A 17281-nucleotide genomic window follows, 5' to 3' on the forward strand; every position below is an offset into this window, starting at 1 on the left:
AGAAAGAAGTGGGGAGAGGAGAAAGACCAGCGGTGGAGAAAAGAACGAAATGGCGGTTGTTGCGGGCGGCAACGCAACCCTGATGCGCAGTTGGCAATCACCAAAATTCTTAGTTAATTATTGGGCTCTCCCTTCCTATCCGGACTACATGCTAGGTATTTTGGCTGACACTACAGAGCCAAAAAGAACAAAGCTACGGGACCAACATCGGAGAATCGTCATACCGTCGTACCGGGCTGCTTTCAGGCAGGCTCCGCCCGGCACCCGCATTCGATACAAGCTTGCTACTAGACATATCTACAAGTACAGAGACTGTGCGGCAACAATATCGCGCCGCACCTTGGCCAGCGCCAACTCGAAGTTGCCCTCCAGCTCCTCGCTGCCCATCACCTTGGCCGCCTGGGCCATCTGCCGCAGACACTCTTCCAACCGCCGGAAAACCCGGATCAAGCTGCCCTCGTAGACATCGGTCATTTTGCTGCAGGACAATACATTAGCCTGGGTTCAAATAGAATTAAAAAAAGAAAAACAAAAATACATACCAGATCTCTCCGAAGCTTTTGCCGTGCGCCCAGTCGAAAATGACTTCCATCAGTTCCCAGTGGAAGCTCTGCACATACTCGTCCTCGTTGAGGGCCATCTTGGACTCTTGCGAGACCTTGGCAATGATTCGAGCTTGCGACTGGATCTCCTTCAGAGGCTTGGCCAGGTCGTCTCGGGTCAGGGCAGGGGTCTCCTTGACCTTCTCCTCGAACACGAACACGCTCATGACCGCCGCCAGCTGCTCGGGCGTGAGGTTGTTGAAGAAGCCATTGAACAACAGCTCGCTGAGCATCAGTTCATCGCCGGTGCTGATCTCACACGCAACGCGGGCTTTCAATTGAACGACCTCGGCCTCGTTGATGAATCCAAACCGACGAAGCACACGCTTGCGGTTCTTCAGTTCGTCCAGCTGCAAAATCGATTGAGCATCGGTGATTTTCTTCTTAGTCTCCTTGATCTGCGTGCCCAGCGCCACCTTCTCGGCGTACTGCTCATACAGATCGCGAAGCCGTGGAGAGTTATGCAGCGGGTTGCTCAGAAGACGAGACTCGAGGACCTCGATTTTCTGGATAGAGAGATCAGCTTGAATTACTCGAATAGTATCCATGTTCACATACCCGTAGCAGCTTTTTAAATGTATCATCCTCGATCCGCATATCCTCAAGCGGATCAAGGACGGCGATCCCATCTGGGAACCGCCGGTGCACCTCGTCTATGTGTTTCCTTATACCATTCCGTGTATCGACCGAAACGAGATCTCTCGGGAGATGCAGCCGGATGTGGGAGATACCAGCAATACAGGACATCGTCATCGGCACAACTTCCATCCGGGCTTTCTCTCCCTCTTTGGCAGGTCGAATGCCCGCCGGGATGTCGTCAAAGGTCTTGGTGCTCACGGACGGCCCGTCGGCAATCTTTATCAGCACATCAGCTATGTGCGACTGATGCGGGCTAAAGGTTTCGGTGGAGTGCTTCGGAACCCTGCGTTCCTTGACATTGACCACGGCACCCCAACCAAAATCGAGCCCTCTGTGTTTGACATGGATCAAACGCCCCGGTTGGAGGAAGGATAGCGCAAACTTGGGATGAGAGAAGACAATCTGAACGTCGTCGTTATACTTGTCAAGTTGCTCTCGCAGCTCGTAGTAGTCACGGATGGTGCCCTCATCGGAGATGGTCATATTGGCCTTCTTCTCTTCCAGCTCACGAAGCTCATTTTCCAGACCAACAACGCTCCCTGTGTTCTGGAACTGCTTGAAGCATCTTTGCAGCATGAACTCCGGTGAGATACCCTCCACACGCATCAGGTTGAGAATCATGTTGTAGCCCAGATGGAAGGCCGAGTTGAGCCGATCCTGCTCACCGCGCACAATCTCCTTGGCCACAGCAGGCTCCATCTCCTCACCAATCATCATGATCACAATACCTCGGTCATCAAGACCTCTTCGGCCTGCACGTCCTGACATTTGAATGAACTCGGATGGTGTGACCCAGCGCTGACTCTTTCCATCGAATTTGCGAACGCTGGTAAAGACCACAGTCTTTGCAGGCATGTTCAATCCAATAGAGAAGGTCTCAGTGGCGAATAAGACTTTGATGAGACCTTCTTGGAACAAAATCTCGATGGTTTCCTTCAGGATTGGAAGTAGACCCGAGTGGTGAACACCGATGCCTTTCTGAAGAAGCGGAAGAAGGTTCTGGATCTGGGGCAATTCCTGGTCTTCAGGGGAGAGCATTTCGATGGCGCTGTGGAAGACCTTGACGACCATTGCTTTCTCAGAATCATCATTGAATGACAGATTTTTCAAATTGAGGGCTCCCGCCTCGCATTCGCGTTTGCTGAAACTGAAGACGATGACCGGGTTGAACTTCTTAAGCATGATCATTTTCACGATTTTGAAGATATCCGATGAACCCTTGTTGCCGCCTGTGTTCGTCTTCTTATCCTTGCCCTTGCCTTTCCGTTTAGCCATAGCATCGGCCGGGTCATCGCCCTTCTTGGACGCAATGGCGCTCATCGCTTTCTGGAAGTTCTCCTCGCGAAACACCCCCTTTTCATCGACGACCAGATGAATACCCTCGCCATCAGCAGGGAAAAAATAGTGTTGCAACGGGGTCGGCCGGTAGTTTGTATATACGACGTGGCAGGGTTGGTCATGCGTTTTCACGATCCACTCGGCGAATTGCATGGCATTGGGAATGGTGGCAGACAAGAAGACGTAACGAACCTTGTCGGGCAACAAGATAATCGTTTCTTCCCAGACAACGCCACGGTTCAAGTCGCGCATGTAGTGGATCTCATCGAAGACCACCCACGCAACTTCACGCATAATCTCCGAGCCCCGGTACAGCATGGATCGAAGAATTTCAGTGGTCATGACCAGACAGGAAGCCGTCGGATTGATCGTCACATCACCAGTCATCAGGCCGACATCTCCAAACTCGGCAGCAAATTCTCGATATTTCTGGTTGCTGAGCGCTTTGATTGGGCTGGTGTAGATGACTCTCTGGTTGAGCTTGAGACTCTGTGCAATGGCGTATTCTGCGACCACCGTTTTACCGGCACTAGTATGGGCTGACACCAGCACGCTCTCCTCTCTCTGTATTGAAGAAACCGCGACTTGCTGGAACGGGTCGAGGGGAAATGGCCATGTCTTCGCAGGTTCGGCCGGTGGCTTGTGCTGGGAAATGGGCACGTAGGGGTAGTTCGGAGGGATGGCAACTTGATGGCGCACTTGATGCGATACCACCATTGACCCCTGGTCTGGAATTAGACCCCCAGATCCCGAGATCTGCTGCTCCTGCTCGGTCTCGAACGTATCGGCGACCACGGGCGCGGGTTCCTGGTCGAGGCGTAGTCGTTTTGTCTCGGGCTGCTCGTTCTCTGCAGGCGATTTCGCCTCGGCTGATTCCGTCTCTGCCGCCGGCGCATCCGGCAGGACAGCATCCTCTTTGTCTTCTACCGGTGCGCTTGCATCTTGCTTCACGTCGCCGTTGACTCGACGCTTTTTGCTCCGATCCTTGTCCTTCTTGGGGCGTTTGGATGTGCCCTCCGTAGGCTTGTCCGCCTGAGGCTTGTCATCAAAGACGTCGAAGAGCTCGTCCATCTTCAGCGGGCGAATCCACAGAAGTAGAAAAGAAAGAGAGCATGGGCCTTTTTTCGGCGGGAAAAATCCAGCGGGTATCGATCGGGAAGGCGGTATATCTCGCTGGGCGGTCAAGGAGAGGAATGCACGTGATGTACGATCACCTGACCGACCACCTGCATTCCACACGAGTTTGGCCGTTTGTCCGTCCACTCCCGAATCATCCACGACTCTCCCCTCCGCATCCCAAGGTGGGTGGCCCAACAGTCGCAATTGCGTCAATGGATCCAATCTAACGTTTGCCTGCTAGATGTACGCTTCCTCCGCTATCCGGGCCCGTATGGCCAACACCGTCGCTCGCCGTGGCTTCACCACCACTCGCGCCCAGCTCGGCAGCCCATTCCACTACGCGGAGGGCCCTCGCACCAACATTCCCTTCAACCCTCTGACCAAGCACTTCTTCTGGAGATACTGGGGCTTCATGAGTGAGTAAACCCCGCCAATGGATAGGCGATATGCGATCACAGAGCTAACTAAGGGTTCCTTCAGTTACCGGATTCGGTGCGCCCTTCGCCATTGCCGGTAAGTCTTGCAGCTTTTCGCAGCTCTCGAGTCTTTCTAATCTGACCATCTCTGTAGTCTGGCAAACCATGAAGACCAAATAAGTTGTCTTCCATGCTGTATTAGTTTTGGCGGACCGTCGGGGATGACTTCGGAGGTAGTCTTTGCTTCTGGATGGAGTGAAAAGCCGTGGGATATCAATGTACAAACCTACAAACCTAGAGAATCGTATTGACTCTTGATTTCTTTTGTCATCTCTTCCGTTGTAGCCGTGTAGGAACTCGTAGTAGCTGTGAGGTGGTGATGGGGTTGCCGTTCAAATGGCCATGAAGTCATTGGCCGAGCGGAAAATCAAAATTCTTTTGCATCAACTCCATTTCTGTCGCACACCTCCTTCGAGCAACAGACACTCATCTCGCCGGGAAATGAAGCAAAGCGTTTCTTTCTGGAAATTCGAGACCAGAAAATCAGACCTTTGTTTTATAATTTCCTCCGTTCATGGCGGGGTAAAAACAGAACTTCACTGAAAATATTGGAAGATGCGCAACTTAAGGAACGTTCGTCTCTTAGAGACGCCGATCCAGAGCGACCTTCCACTCACAGCCACAGCCTGGGATGTTGCTTCGGATGCAATTGTGTGCACCTTCGGTCCCACTGACGGCAATGCAATCATCGAGCTGCGAAGGAAGCGCCCTGAGCAGTGCTCCGCGGAACCTCTAACTCCCGACGCATTCGAGTGTATCGCTTCCTGGGATGCGCCATGTCCCCTGCCAGACTTGGCGTGCGATCGAGTTCTCTCCCTGCACTACTTTGCAGACAATCTGACGGCCTGCCTGGTGCTGGAGGGCGGTGACATTATCCTTGTCCGTGAAGAGCCTCTCCCCGGCGAAGATAAAATTGAAATCTTGGGCTCAGTCGACGTGGGAATCACTGCAGCGGCATGGTCGCCCGACGAAGAACTGTTGGCAATCACCACGCGTGCTCGTACCTTCTTGTACATGACTCGCGAGTTCGAGAATGTGGCCGAGATCACTTTCGCAGCCGAGGACTTGCAAGCCTCGCAGCAAGTGTCTGTTGGATGGGGCAAGAGAGAAACTCAGTTCCAGGGAAAGAGAGCAAAAGCCCTCCGTGATCCGACCGTGCCTGAGAAGGTCGATGAAGGAGAATTGAGCAGCTACGACGACGCCGGCACTACGATCAGCTGGCGCGGAGATGGTGCCTATGTTGCCGTGAACAGTATCGAGGCGGAAGCCCGCCGAGCGATTCGTGTGTATTCTAGAGAAGGCACCCTGGACAGCGTGAGCGAGCCTGTCGACGGACTGGAAGCTACCCTGAGCTGGCGGCCGAATGGAAACCTTATCGCCGGTATCCAGCGTCTAGATGACCGGATTGACGTGGTCTTCTTTGAACGCAATGGACTCCGCCACGGCCAGTTCTCTCTTCGGTTGAACGGAGCTGAGCGGCAATCCTGGGCCTCGCAGATTCGTCTGGCTTGGAACGTTGACTCCACGGTGCTCGCAGTTTGCTTCAAAAACCGCGTGCAGCTCTGGACTATGGGAAATTACCATTACTATTTGAAGCAAGAGATTCCGGTAGTCATCGACCCTGCCTATCAGAAGCCTTTCTCCTTTGAATGGCATCAAGAAAAGGCGTTGCGCTTTGTTGTTGGTTCCTCAAGTATGTCATTTATCCGAACACAACAAAAAAAAAACAAAACCAAACTGATACTGGGTAGGCTCGATCTTGGACTTGGATTATGTCTTCGATATCAATCATGGATCTACGACGATTCCAGATGACGTTGGGGCTATCGCTGTCTTCGATGGACGTGAGTTTATCTTACTTCATCCATCCTCAATCTATTTCTGACTTGAAATTAGGGATATTGAAGTTGACTCCACTAAGACTGGCGGGCGTTCCACCCCCTATGGCGCACAACGAACTGGAACTCGACTCCAATGTCATTGATGTGGCATTCAGCAAGTCTGGTACCAGAATTGCTGTCCTTATGCAGGACCATTTCTCCGTGTTCCTGTGGTCTTTGAAGAGCCGCCCAGTTGCCGTTCCTATCCTAGAGTCAAGCTATCCTCTGTCCTATGCCCAGCAGAGTCGACCGAGACAAATCACTTTTTTGAATGAAAATGAGGTATACGTGCTCAAAGACAACAGTCCGAACGCCAGTCACATTGAGCGAACAGCTTTGGAAACTCGCTCAACACAGACTGTGTACCAAGCGGCGGATACCTCGCAGCTATCCTCCATTTTCCCTGGTATTGGACACCAAGCCCTGTGGTTCTCCCATGCACTCCAGCCTACGCGTCCCGCGAGCTACTCGTGCATTAATCCATCAGCGACAGATGAGTTTGAGATTTCTTCTTGGTCTGAGAGCCCAAACGTTGATACCCATTGGGCCCGCGCAGTTTCAATTTCCGAGGACGAGGTAGGTCATCACTCTATCTGGAATCTAAACAGCGATACTAATTTCTCCAGCAAATCCTGGTAACGATGACAAGGACCGGCGTATTGTATGCGAACAAGCGTGTACTCGCAAAGAATTGCACGTCTTTCCTTCTCACTCCGGCTCACCTCTTGTTCACAACTTCCCAGCACCTTCTGAAGTTTGTTCATCTGAACCACGTGGACGGTAAGTCGTCTTTTCAACCCCTTTCGAGCTATTCTAATTCATACTATAGACATGGAGGTTCCAGGAGACACGCCAGAGACGGATGAGCGCTGCCGAAGCATTGAGAGAAACTCAAAGTTGGTGTCCGTGATGCCTTCCATCTTCGCTGTTGTGCTTCAAGCGCCTCGAGGCAATATCGAGACTATCTTCCCACGCGCGCTGGTTCTGGCAGGAATTCGCACGTTTATCGACCGGAAAAATTACCGGGCTGCGTTCCTTGCATGCCGCAGCCAGATGGTGGATATGAATATTCTCTACGACTACGCTCCCCAGCAGTTCATGGAGAACGTCCAGCTATTCATAGAGCAAGTTAAGAAGGTTGACTTCGTTGACGACTTTCTTTCTCGGTTGAAGTATGTGACATCTCTGGCAATTTGCAAAAGTTTCATACTAACCTCCACTTAGGGAGGAGGATGTTTCGCAGACACTCTACAAAGATACACTAAAAATCTCGAAAATCGAGTCCGCTGCTGCTCAACCAGAGGAGTCTACAACGCCTGCTCTGTCTATGCCCACCAGTAAAGGGAGTAAGGTCAACCGCATCTGCGATGCGTTTTTGGCTGTTCTTCAAAGTCGCTTGGATACCAATCTACATAACTTGGTAACGGCCCATGTTTGCAAGTCACCACCAGATTTGGAGGCTGGTTTGAGGCTTGTTGCTCGTCTCAGAGGTATGTTCTACCAAAATAGAAGGTTAAATAGCAACTGACATGAATCAAGAACACAACACTGAACAAGCGGAGGATGCTATTGAGCACATGGTCTTTTTGACAGATGCCAATCGTCTATATTCGCATGCCCTGGGTCTGTATGACCTGGAGCTCACGCTATTGGTTGCACAACAGGCTCAGATGGTAAGTATTCTTTGGTAACTCTCATGGTATTTGCTAATCATCTTCCAGGATCCTCGAGAGTACTTACCGTTTCTCCGTAAGCTCCAGCAGCTACCAGAGCTGCGACGTCAATTTGAGATTGATAACCATCTCTCCCGATTTGGGAAGGCTTTGAAACATCTGCATGCTCTCAATTCCCACGAAGAGATCCAGCCCTATGTCATCAAGCACGTTCTTTATAAGGAGGCTCTTGATATCTTCAAGTATGAGCCTGAACAGCAACGAGAGATCACATTGATCTACGGCGAATATCTCCAAGATCAGTCCCAGTACAAAGACGCAGCGATCGGTATGATATTTTTGCTAGCCCCCAAAGAATGATCATCAGCTAATTTCGATTACAGCCTACGAATCTCTGGAGCGCTACGATGAAGCTTACAAATGCTACAAGCTGGCGCATATGTGGCGAGAGTCCCTCTACTGTGCCATGATGGTTCCGCTCCCTGAAGATGAGTTGACAGCACACATGAACGAATTGGCCACAACCCTCGTCGACGAGAGCCGAGACTATGTCTCAGCAGCCACCATCCACGCCGAGCATCTCCACGACATCATCACCGCATCCCGACTTTTGTGCCGCGGCTCCAAGTTTGCCGATGCCGCCCGTCTGCTCACACTGCACGGCAAAAAGAGCCAGGTCACAGAGATAGTGGACACCGGGCTTGCTGAAGCAATGGGTGCCATGACCGACCTATTGGCCGACTGCAAGTCTCAACTCAATGCCCAAGTCCCGCGAGTCCGCGAGCTTCGCGAACGCCGTGCTGCAGACCCACTTGCTTTCTTCGGTGGCGATCCTACTCTCGGCGACGGCGGCGCAGATATCCCCGACAATGTCTCGCTAGCTCCAACTGAAGCATCTACACTAGCCGGTCGCACCATGTTCACTCGCTACACGGGCAAGACAACCTCGTCCCGCCAGACTTCGAAAACTCGCCGACGCGAGGAGCGCAAGCGTGCACGCGGAAAGAAGGGAACCGTCTATGAAGAGGAGTATCTTATTAATAGTATTCGACGTCTCATCGAGCGCATCAATTCTGCCGTGTCGGAGGCAGAGCATCTGGTTGATGCATTGCTGCGGCGTGGAATGCGCGAGCGTGCTGCTGCCATCGAGAAGGCGCTGGAAGAGGTCTTGGTTATGTGTGCTGGTTCTCGGGACGAGGTATTTGAGGTCCCAGTGGTTACTGTGCAGAGCGAGGAGCAGGACGACAACAACCCCAACCCCGACGAAACTCTGCCGCTGCATGGCGGAGCTGCCGTTCTCGCAGAAAGCTTTGCTTCGATCACTGGCACTGGCGAGAAGAAGAAAGAGGCCCCTGCTGTCAAGGAAATGAGAAAGTCTTCCTTGCTTGTTTGATTTGATAGAGCCAGGGCGGATACTATTAGTGTAGCTATATCGCATGTGGCATGCCAACCAATGATCAGTCCACGTTAATGCAAGACCGCATCATCACAAATACTTCATGGCTATTAAGTTTAATTAAAATTTCGGTACAATTTCGACCGAAGCCACTGAAACATACGCAATATTCCTACCAGATCCGGAAGAAGCTATCGGACGCCCCCGAAAAACAAGGATCCTTCAAAACCGTCATGTCGATCGCCCCCGCAAAACCCCGCATAACCCGTTCCAAGCATCGAGGTCCAAGCACAGGGTTCAAAGGATCCAAGTACTAGTTAGTGCCGGGGAGGCCGTAGGTTTCGATTTAAGAGGTGCACATATTCTACGAGACATGATGTTCAGGCGGAATTCCATCTTAAACGGGAAGCTCGGGGTGTGATAGACCGATAAAGAGGGATGAATGAACTTGCATTCCACTAGATTCCAGACTCTTAAATAAATGATCAGTTTTTGTTCAAGATACGTCTCGCAACATTATTCCAAGATGGCTCGCCTTCTTTGTTTCGCCCTGGCCTTGGCCCTGCCGCTTAGGGTCCTTGCGGCTAGCCCTAAAAAGAATGTCACCGACATCGTTCCTGGCTTGTATGAGAACCAGATGGCATTTACTGCAGCCAGCTGGTACCTGCCTTATCAAAGCAAGCTCACGGATACCGAAAATGCCACAACCTGGGTTCAGATCGATTTGGGGAGCAATGCGTCTCCCGTTGAGCAGGTACAAATATACCCGCTGGTGCAACCTCACTACTGGCCCGAAACGATGCCATACGTCAGCTTTGCCTTTCCCAGTCGCTGGAAGGTTGAGGCTGATGATACGGACTCCTTTAATAACCCAACTATGCTCATCGACCGTACCGGCGAAGACCAGCCCAACCCAAGAGACACCATTCAGACAATTCCCGTCGATCGTAAACAAAGTGCGGGCCGTCGATATTTGCGGTTTACTGCCACAAAGCTGGGTATTAGCATAGACGGGCAGCATTATCAGCTGGGTCTCTCGAAATTGAGTGCTCTATCTGATGGAACTGATATTGCTGAAGGCAAGGAAGTCGCTGTCGACTCTGCTCTGGGAAACAGCGGTGTTGTCAACCTTGGTTCAGACCCATACAATGCCGATCTGCCTATAAGCAACTCGTCGGCCTTGACTAGACCTCCAAGAGCAATGGGAGAAGGTGTAATCACGGACAATCCCGAGAATGTGATCGATCCCAAGGACTGGAATCCACCCCAATTGCTCGCGTCCACTCCTCTGTCCGGTGTAAAGCTGGGCGATGGTGTGATCAAGACCGCAATGGTCGACAACATCGGGTACTTGCTCAATGATTCCATGGGCTCTGTTGACAAGCTGGTGCACGACTTCCTCGCCCGCGCAGGAAAGCCAACTCCCTCAAACCTGAACTACCCTGTCGGGTACTGGGCTCAATATCAGGGATCAAACGCCGCTCGATTCTTGATGGGGGCTTCTAATACATTGCGTTGGATCGATAATGACGAGCTCCGCAGCCGAATGGAGGCCGTCGTCGCTACGATTGCGGAGTGTGCTGAACCAGATGGGTTCATAATGGGTTATCCGCAAGACCAAATGTTCCTGGGAGAGCATGCCGCATACACACGTGCGTGGCTCACGCACGGGCTGATAGACACAGGTCTTACCGGCATTAAGAAGGCGTTCACTCTCCTCCGTGGCTACTATGACTGGTACAACAAGTACCCCCTACTTAAGCATTTGATGAGGGGATCAGTACAGGGCGCGCAGGGAATGGTCGCCAACACCCTCATGGCCCTCAGCCCTGTCGGGACCCCCAGAGACGCGAATGTAGTCCAGCAGTATTTCCAAATGAACTTTTGGCGCGATGGCCTTGCAGCCAGAGATCCTAGCATGATCTGGCAGTATCCTTACGATCATCCACACACCTACCTCAGCACCAACATGGAAGCCTATGCAGACCTATACCTTCTCACTGGTGACCAACGGTACCACGACATGTTGCTCGGCTACTGGGAGCTCTTCTACAAGCACTGGATCCACATCGGCGGCTCAACAGCCATCGTCGAATTCGGACAGTACCCACCAGACTCATATCGTCTTGACGGCCTGACGGGGGAGCTTTGTGGAAATAGTTTCTGGATCCGCTTGAACCAGCGTTTACACTGGCTGGACCCAGATAACGAAGCCTACACGAATCAAATCGAGCAGTCTGTTTACAACGTCGTTCTCGCCAACCAGAACGGCGACAAGGGGATCATCTACCATGCTCACCTCGTCGGCCAAAAGGATTTCGAGGACCCGGCTGTGAGCGCCTACGGTAATGGCATGATCAATACTTGCTGCGAGGGCCAAGGCACGCGCACCCTGGGCTCGCTCGCGGAGTTTATCTTCTCGCGCGCCAACGACCGCTCCGGTATCTATGTGAATCTCTTCGACACTGCAGCGATAACATGGTCGACGCCGGATAACCACAACGCAACTCTCAGCATGAAAACACAGTTCCCATTCCACAACGATGTGCATATGACGTTTGCCTCGTCAAGCGAATCCCCCGTCCGCGCCAACATCCGGATCCGCGTCCCCTCCTGGGCAGCAAGACCTATGCAGCTTTCCATCAACCACAGCAACACCACCATCACGGGTTATCCAGGATCTTACCTATCAGTCGATCGCAAGTGGTCTTCCGGAGACACTGTGTCATTCATTCTACCGGCCGAATACCACTTGGAAAAGTACACGGGCGAATACGAGATCCCTGGCCACTCCCGCTATGCGCTCGAGTACGGTCCTGTGCTCATGGGCTTTGCTGGTGCCTTGAGCAACGCATCGATTAGTGTCTCTGGATCCAAGCCCTCATCGCTTATTGATATGCTGCAAGGGAGTGGCCAGCCACTGCATTCCTCGATCCCAGGATATGATTCATATGAGGTTATGCCGTACTGGCAGATTGGGCACCAGAATTTCACTTGTTTCCCTGTTCTTGATGTGGCTAGTTAAGTGGCGAAGAGAAAGCATGAAATGCAGTGTTAAATGTTAATGCACCATCCATACATGTAATACATACTTTGATGAAATTTCCTATAAAAAACCACACACGCAGATCCGGAACACAGACAGCAGAGTCAATCTTTTTTTGGAGGCCTAGCATGCAGAACATATGTACAAAGCACCCCATCTCAACAGCACCGCACATCCATATGTATAAGGGTGGCGTCGGGCTGAATATGCATGAGCAGAAAGACAGAAGAAAGCCCCAATGAAAACGCGCTATTACCCGACCCGACCCTCAAATAAAGATGAAACAAACCAAAAAGCCCAACCGCGCAGTTAAGTATCATAGCCCATAATGACTCCACTTGATGTAGTAGCAGATAAAAAGACTCCAACAACTCACAGTGAAATGATAAATTAACCACCCAGGTAATGATGCACCAGGTATACACACAAAGGTTCGCTCGAGTGGTGTCGCAGGGCAAGAAAACCACCTCGGAAAACTGAACTCCCACTACTTCTCCCCCCTGTAAAAAACAATGGCTAAAAAGAGATCGTGTCACGTCGTAAGTCTTGTGTAGCTGTGACGGGAATTTTTTTTTTTTTGGTTGTAAGGTCCCCGCTATTCTAGTTGCGTGAATATTTTTGGATTCCGAGAAAGTCTGGTCCGTGGCCGATGAGGAAAAAAACGTTGAGGTTGAAAAAAATGGCGGAAGGTTCCACCTCGGTACGGTAGAAAAAGAGGTCTTGACTCGTGGAGAAAGCGAAGAGGATGGATAGTGGCCTTGTCTTATCCGTTGATGCTGGTGGAATAAGATCCCTGCCAACCATCCTCCTTTGGCCCCCAGGCGAACAAATGCAAGGCGGGACAACCTCGGTCGAGGCAGAATGGCCAGGTAAAATGGCAGAGCCTGCCTATCCTAAAAAGGCCGAGAACCCCATTGTTATCGCTCGCTGAGAACCTCTTCAATCGTATTGGAAGTCAGTGATCCGCCTGAAGGCTGAGAAGCAGAGCCTGGTCCGCTAGCGGAATGTAGGACTTTATCCTTTCGAGGCTCTGGCAGCTGCTCTTCCTTCATACAGGCATTCTCCAAGATATTGGTCCATTTCCCACTACTTCCCGCATGGCTGTGCTTCAAATGCTGTCGGAAATGATCGGCACGGAAGAATTTCTTCGCGTTATTGCACTCGCCATACTTATGCACAGTTGTCAGATGTTCAAAGCGGCGGTCCCAATCTGGTTGGGGGAAATTCGGGAACTCCTCCCCGCAGTAACCACATGTGTCGTGAGAAGGCCCAGTACTGGTCTGGGCGGAGGGAGCTGCCGAGCCATGAAAAGCGGATTGATAGTTCGGTAGAGCGGCGCATGACCATGAATGCCGTCGGAGATGAAGAGAATTCTGATGACGTTCTGCTTCGTTTTTGTTTTTGAAGCGGTTGTTACAGTACTGACATGAGTACTGTTTCTCCATCTCATGAACACTTGGAAATAGGTCAGCTGGGAACGGTCCTATGTGAAGTAGTCTTTCTGCATACCGTAGATCGTCCGGATTGTCAAACTTTTTGGGCTTCTTTGGACAGCAGTCGCAAATGTAAAGCCCGCCCATCTTTGAGCCTGCTCCTTTAGACAGATTCAAATTAGCCGGCATTGGTATCTTCCCAGTCGTGTTCGTGGTTGGCGGTTCCAGTGAGTTGGACCCCGAAATGCCTCTGGACGCTGCCGGATGAATGAGCGGAGCACCGGCAGAGGCGCTGGGATTCATGATTGACTTCTCATGGAAGGTGTCGAGATCTGAGCTGGGTGAGAGGCCACCCGGAGACAGTCGATCATAAGGCGACAGACTGGTCATGCTGCTATTTCCAATCGACAGGGTGGACGAGTAGGAGCCCGAGGTGCGGATACTCAAGGCTGATCCGGCCGAGAGGGTCCGGTTACTGGGAGCATAACTGTTGTTCACTGACAGCGTGTTCGGAAACGGATGCCCACTCGTCCGCCCCTGGGATAAATCACTATTGCTCATGGTAACACGCAAAGTCGGGTGTCTATCGTCGCTCATCGGTTCTCGTGGGGGTGAAGATGCTCGCCGCTTCATGCCCTGCTTCGAAGTGTCTGCGTACGGGGGTGTCGGTTCCCGAACAATAAATTGCCGCGGGGGCGCAGGTTCATCGGTAGAGAAATCGCCCTCGAGCTCTGAGAAAACCCCTTGGTCGTAGCTACCCCGGTTCGATCGGCTTGGCAGACTGATGCTATCCTCTCGTTGGGGCGTCGTTCCACCATATCGACGCCGGTAACCGTGGTGGTCGTAATCCAACACCGCGGATGGTAAGTTACTCTCTAAACTTGGACTAGGGCCATCGATAAACTCCCGCCAGCCAACTTTGGTCCTGGGCGACACTCCCCCGGACTGGGGGCTGTTATGCCACCTCACATCCAGCGCTGAGCTCTCTGATGGACCGGGTGAGGGGACATTGCTCGGTGTTCGTGTCGGGACTGTGAGTGCCGGCACCGAGCCTCGATTTTCCGTGCCTTGGCTAATCGATCCCCGAGGGGACAACGGTTTTCCAATCTTTGATAGCAGGTGCTGATCATATGCATTGGACGAGTCTTGCACACTCCGTAATGAAAAATTGCGCTCTCCTTTCAGACTATAACAGGGTTAGCCCATCAAAAGTCTTGCATACTAGGTCTTGAGCAAAACTACTCACATTGGGCCATTTTGGTCAACCGACATGGAATTGGGGAACCCTTCATCAGCTGGCGGAGGCGGCTCAATCATGATTTGGGCCTCTGGACTCCGGCGAACTGGCAAGCCACTCTGTCTGCCGTCAAGGTCGTCATCCACTGCCATCCGATCACTTTGAGAAAACGACTCTGGCCGTCGATGACCTCCGAACAAGCTCGAGTTTGGATGAATAGGTGCAAGATGAGTCGGCTTTCCTGAATTAGCATGTAGCCAGCCAGCATCATAGCCGTTGTCCAGATCATGGATCCTCGGGGGTGGTGGTAATGGTGGAGGCGCGGTGTTCATAACGGTTCGTGATGGGATGGGCATAGGCCCGTTTGATGAGAATGGCATCTCGGGCATAGTGTGCGCAGGTCGATCAGAGAAGCCGTGGTGGCCGTGATCTCGGAAATCATGGGAGCACATGGACGGCGGCGAGATCAATCGTGGGTGGTTCATTCCAGAAAGGTCGATGTGGTGCGCACCGGCAGGCGTCCAACATGGGCGAGCCCCGGCTGGATCAAATCAAGCCTCCCACGGTGCGAGGGATTCGGAACTGAGAAGCAGGCCGAAATCCAGATTGCCCAGTGTGTTGTTCTCGCAGCAATAACCCAATCCAGTTGAGCGCAAACGTCGGTCGTGGAACCGGCTTCGATTCCTAAGCGGGCCGTCAACCAGCCTCTCGTTCACCCCGCCTTTGATGCTTTTGAACAAGAAGGCCCAGCTTCTAAATTCGTGGCCGCGACTATTCGGGGAAATGGATTTGAGGCGGCACGCAAACACGCAAGTCGCAAACGGTGGGATATCGGGCAAGAGGTTCAAGTCTGCGTCTCTCCGGTCAGCATGGAGAAGAGGCCCCGATGAGGTAACTGCGACTTCAGCCCTACCTTGCGCAAACCCTTGTTCGTCAACCCGATGATTTGCTGCTTCATGCGCCGAAACGGTTCCCGGCTACTAGTCGCACACGGCCGAGGTGTATTGTTTCCCATAGAAACCCGTTGGATGGGCCACAATTCACTGGCAGGAAACAGGCAGACGACCATACATGGTTTGAGAAAAATCGGATGGGGACGGTGCAAACGAGTAGATCAATCTGCGACAGACCTGCGACAATTGGCGCGCGGCACAGTATAAAGGCGTGTGTGTCCCCGCTAAGGAAAGCACAATTGGCCCGCGTCGGAGATGCAGAACCGGCTGGCAAAGGAACGAAGGCGAAAGGGGAAAAGTTTAAACCCAGAAAATACCCAGAGATGGAGAAGGGGAATGATGATTGGCGCACAATCCAGAGGGAATCTCTCGACCGGCGCGGACGGCCACTATTAACAGGAGGGAGGACGGCGCGCGATAGGGCAGGACCGTGATCTCATCCTCAGCTCGGGTGGCGCGGGGTGGGGGATGTGATTGGGGGTGTCGTGGTGGGAAGGCGAGAGCTGAACAGGTCTGCCGTGTAGCTGAGGAAGGGGAGACGAGAGCCAACGAAGTCCAGCAACGTTGAGAGAGGCAAAATACCAATATATGTGTGGATTTCCGCGGGTTACATACGGTACGGGTGGGGAGGGAGGAACTCAAGGACAAGAAAATAGTTTACAGAAAGAGGATCAGGATCGACCGATCTGGAAGAAGTAATATGTAAGAATCGCGTGGAACGCTTGCCACGTTGGATGACACACGACCAACAGATGTATGTATTGGTGGTAAGGCTGGGCGGGAATGGCTTTTAACCTCGATACCTCCTTACGACGTAGGCCACAGTGTGGTCCGCTCGAAATTAAAGCCAGACCGCTGATCGAGAGAGACTTTGAGGCGCCCAATAACTAGACGAGAGAAAGAGCGTTTGAATAATATCACTACGACCTGCTTAGTCCGTCCGGGCAGACTTTCAGCCAGTCCGCGGTGAAGAATCCGGCGGGTGGCGGCACTCCAACTCCACTTCTCTGACATCCGGAGCAGGCGGAACCCCCCCCTGGTGAGTCTCACACGAGAGCGAAGGGATGCAGAGTCGAGAGAGAACATTCTTAAGGGCCGATCCATTGCCTCCACATCACCACCGACAACGGTGAGTGGTTGTTGGCCGGGACCCACGGACAGGAGAGTCCTAGCGGGTTCCACTTGGCGTCCAAGATGCATTGCACTGCCACATTACGGTCGGTCCACTGTCATATTGCTCGTTTTGGGCGGATTTCAGCAGGAGCGGCACGGTAGGGCGAGCAATGGGCGGTGCGCAACAATAGGGGGGACCCCCACACAGGCATCGAATGAGAAAGAAAGAAGGAACCGGAGGAAGCACCTCTCAGAATATAACCAGAAAGGTCGAAAGCGATGAGTAATCAGTTAAAGTTAGGGCTTGGCTCTTTCCCAAGGGTCCATCGCCTGGAACGCCTGGAACTGAGCTACTAGTCCCTCACCGGCGACTCGG

At 52.3% G+C, this 17281-nt stretch overlaps 5 protein-coding genes across 5 annotated transcripts; 3 read left to right on the top strand and 2 right to left on the bottom strand.

Moving 5' to 3' along the window:
- Positions 1–297: 297 nt before the first annotated feature.
- On the bottom strand, positions 298–3650 carry PFLUO_LOCUS8128 (ATP-dependent RNA helicase mtr4; the record flags this gene model as incomplete). Its single annotated transcript, XM_073785834.1, has 3 exons — positions 298–478; positions 543–1108; positions 1161–3650. 3 exons carry the CDS (start codon positions 3648–3650, stop codon positions 298–300), a joined length of 3237 nt encoding a protein of 1078 aa, XP_073642149.1.
- A 319-nt stretch (positions 3651–3969) lies between these two features.
- PFLUO_LOCUS8129 (Cytochrome c oxidase assembly protein cox15) lies at positions 3970–4294 on the top strand (the record flags this gene model as incomplete). The annotated part of the gene is made up of 3 exons (XM_073785835.1): positions 3970–4114; positions 4179–4211; positions 4269–4294. The coding sequence occupies 3 exons, from the start codon at positions 3970–3972 to the stop codon at positions 4292–4294; spliced, it is 204 nt and encodes a 67-aa protein (XP_073642150.1).
- Positions 4295–4729: 435 nt separating this feature from the next.
- PFLUO_LOCUS8130 (Putative elongator complex protein 1) lies at positions 4730–9120 on the top strand (the record flags this gene model as incomplete). Its single annotated transcript, XM_073785836.1, has 9 exons — positions 4730–5867; positions 5926–6018; positions 6071–6630; positions 6681–6834; positions 6884–7226; positions 7279–7544; positions 7594–7727; positions 7776–8055; positions 8111–9120. The coding sequence occupies 9 exons, from the start codon at positions 4730–4732 to the stop codon at positions 9118–9120; spliced, it is 3978 nt and encodes a 1325-aa protein (XP_073642151.1).
- Positions 9121–9649: 529 nt separating this feature from the next.
- PFLUO_LOCUS8131 (uncharacterized protein) lies at positions 9650–12148 on the top strand (the record flags this gene model as incomplete). The annotated part of the gene is made up of 1 exon (XM_073785837.1): positions 9650–12148. One exon carries the CDS (start codon positions 9650–9652, stop codon positions 12146–12148), a length of 2499 nt encoding a protein of 832 aa, XP_073642152.1.
- A 938-nt stretch (positions 12149–13086) lies between these two features.
- On the bottom strand, positions 13087–15228 carry PFLUO_LOCUS8132 (uncharacterized protein; the record flags this gene model as incomplete). Its single annotated transcript, XM_073785838.1, has 3 exons — positions 13087–13624; positions 13679–14788; positions 14849–15228. The coding sequence occupies 3 exons, from the start codon at positions 15226–15228 to the stop codon at positions 13087–13089; spliced, it is 2028 nt and encodes a 675-aa protein (XP_073642153.1).
- Between the last annotated feature and the right edge of the window lie 2053 nt (positions 15229–17281).

The sequence above is a fragment of the Penicillium psychrofluorescens genome, assembly GCF_964197705.1.
Source record: "Penicillium psychrofluorescens genome assembly, chromosome: 5".
NCBI classification, from domain to species: domain Eukaryota; kingdom Fungi; phylum Ascomycota; class Eurotiomycetes; order Eurotiales; family Aspergillaceae; genus Penicillium; species Penicillium psychrofluorescens.